The sequence below is a fragment of the Eretmochelys imbricata genome, chromosome 4, assembly GCF_965152235.1.
Source record: "Eretmochelys imbricata isolate rEreImb1 chromosome 4, rEreImb1.hap1, whole genome shotgun sequence".
NCBI lineage: Eukaryota > Metazoa > Chordata > Testudines > Cheloniidae > Eretmochelys > Eretmochelys imbricata.
The window spans coordinates 40,950,266-40,952,887 of record NC_135575.1 but is presented as its reverse complement, the minus strand read 5'-3'; the positions used below and the strand labels follow the sequence as shown (position 1 = coordinate 40,952,887).

The window sequence follows — 2,622 nt, the reverse complement described above, 5'->3', positions numbered from 1 at the left end:
TAAGCGTATACCATTTGGCAGCGTTCTCTCCAATAGCATGAATGTGGAACGTCACAGAAGACTAGCCACCATTCAAAGAAAAGGAAATGTAAACATGAATTCTGCATGCATTTAAGTTTAAAATTAGAAATACCTGTATGTCTAGCAGCCCCAGAGTAATTTTACTGAGAAAGGATTATGTACTAGAATTTGCTGAAACTCAGGATTCCTGGCTTGTGAGAAACAGGGTGTCAACATTTGTTTTTGTTCCTATTTAGCACTAAATTGGTCTTTCAGCTTTCTCTCAGAGTGGAAATCCAAACAAACAAACAAAAAAACTACACACCAAAAAAACCCCACCCACCCACCGTTTGCTTAGCAGCTTTCTGGCCTTCCAGGGTTTGCAGCTCTGGAATAACTGTACCATTCAGGATACTCCAGGGCTGGGGATCCTAGAGCTTCCAGACAGCTGGCAGGGATGCCCCCACATCACACACTTGTAGCCCATCCCAGGTCCTCCAGGCTCCTGACTGCACACCAGGAAGCCTGAATGCCCCAGGAGTCCAGGCTTGATCCAAAGTTCCCAGGCTGCCTGCTGAACTACTTGGAGTCTAGATTTTGGAAGCCCTGCACTGGCAGGCCTGTTTTGGAGCCATAGACTCTAGAAACCCCAGACAGCTGACATGGCAAGGCCGCTGGAGAGGTGTGGACCCTGATGTTCCTGTCTGATGGGCAGTCCTGGCCCAGGATCACTGGAAGTCCAGACTCTCCAGAAGCCCATGAGGCAAGCTGGAAGGGAACCAGGCAGACTTCTAATAGAACCTCCCTGCAATTTGACCAAAAGTTTGCTTGAATGAACCTGATTCATTGTCTCAAGGTGTTTGGATCTGAGAAGCCAGCCAGCTCTAGCTATTACATTTGTGACCCCACTAGTTTGGGAACACTACTCATCTCTTCCCCCTTTGTAACAAGCCACCATAGCATTTATTTTAATTTTTTATTTTTCCCATTTTCATATTACACACTAGTTTTGAAAAGCCAACTGGTAAAGCAAGAGTTTGCAGCAGAAAGATCTATTTTCCTTTGTGCAAGATAAGGGTTGCATTCTCTTCATCAGTAGAACCACAGTGGACAGCTGGAGCATCAATACCCTGCATTTCTTAAGTAGCAAGCCATCTCAAAACATTTCATGTTAACATTTCCTCCATGGATTCCTTCTTTGCCCATTAGCACAACCAAAGTTCTGGCTGTTCGGGAGACTGTAATGTTGAAAGTGGGTTCTCCTTTAATGCTCTTTGTTCTCAGATCCATGGTGAACTCTCCATCCATCATCAGATTGTCTCTGATCACTGAGCACTTCTGGCCTCCCAGCGTCAGTCCATTGACAAATAGCAGAGAGCGATCCTTCCCCAGTAACACATTCATCTCCACAGGAGAGATGCCCACAAAGATCTTGCCAGGGACAGCAGCCCACACAGAAGGAACATCCTTGTAACCAACAATGGCAGCATCCTGGCATGTCCCATCTGCCATCAGGTGGTCAATGTAGGATTTCCAACTGGCCATGGCTCTCAAGTGTGGGTGAAGAAGTGCAGTCTGAGAAGAAAGAAAGTGTGTCAGTTTTGCCCATGATGCTTCTTTAGAAAAAGATCCCCATGTACGGATCCCAAAGCTGTCTTTCCTTAAAAAAAACTTCCACAGGAAAGTAAAAATGGTCATGCTTGATGAAGCCAGTGGTCCTTCTAGTCCAGCATCCCATCCATCAGTCAGTACTAGATATACTGAGGAAGAACCCCATGGTAGACTGTCACTTATGGAATATCTTCCTTTGAACAGTTTATCCCAATGCCCTAGCCTGTGGGACCACTACCTTGTATGTTATTCCTATCTCTCCCCCCCCCCCCCCAACCTCACATCCAGCTTATGTGCTACTCCTGTCACTTCTTCCTCCCACTTCTTCCTCCTGAAGAGCCTTAAAGAGACTGTATAACAGAGATGGGGCCTGAACAAGCGTTTTAGTGGCATAGACAGAGGACTGCAGCTTCCTAATTCTCCATGATAATCGTGAATGACAATCAGAGCCCCCTTCTGAACCATAGCAGACATCGGCCAAGACACTTTTTGCTGCCTAACTTTTTGCTGTTCTGACCAAGTCACACTAACCTCAACTAGCTCCCCTTTTCCATCCCCATCAAATTTGAGCTTGTCTTTGATTTCAAAGCTCTTCACAACTGTGCCCCTCTGTACATATCATGTTGCCTCTACCCCATTCTGCAAGCTTTGAAAGCCCTTAGGTCAATTCACTGGTTCCCCAGCTCTTATTCCCCTCTTGAATGGATATAAAAACCCTACCCTTTCCTTCAAATTCCTCAAGGCCCACTTCTGATGCAACACCCATAAGAAGTTTAACAATCTAGCCATCAATGACAACAAATGAGCCACCAAGTGGTAGAAATAGCTACATCATGTAACCAGATGTTCACACCTTTATTTCTAGAGGACGACGGGTACCTCAAATTTTGAAACAAGGGGACGGAGGGTTTTGGTGGGGGCGAGGGGGATGTTTCAAGAAAATGTCCTCTCTCTTAGGTAATTTTTTTTAATTTTATTAAATATTCACACAGTGCATCCTGTCTCAAGAGC

The 2,622-nt window shown here is 45.4% G+C and overlaps 1 protein-coding gene across 1 annotated transcript; it reads right to left on the bottom strand.

The window, feature by feature from the left end:
• Window positions 1–1,122: 1,122 nt before the first annotated feature.
• PFN1 (profilin 1) lies at window positions 1,123–1,545 on the bottom strand. The gene has a single exon (XM_077814413.1). It carries the CDS (start codon window positions 1,543–1,545, stop codon window positions 1,123–1,125), a length of 423 nt encoding a protein of 140 aa, XP_077670539.1.
• Window positions 1,546–2,622: the final 1,077 nt, after the last annotated feature.

Bases quoted from the DNA above. Each gene is read 5' to 3' on its own strand.
- PFN1 (XM_077814413.1), bottom strand. From the start codon at position 1,545: ATGGCCAGTTGGAAATCCTACATTGACCACCTGATGGCAGATGGGACA.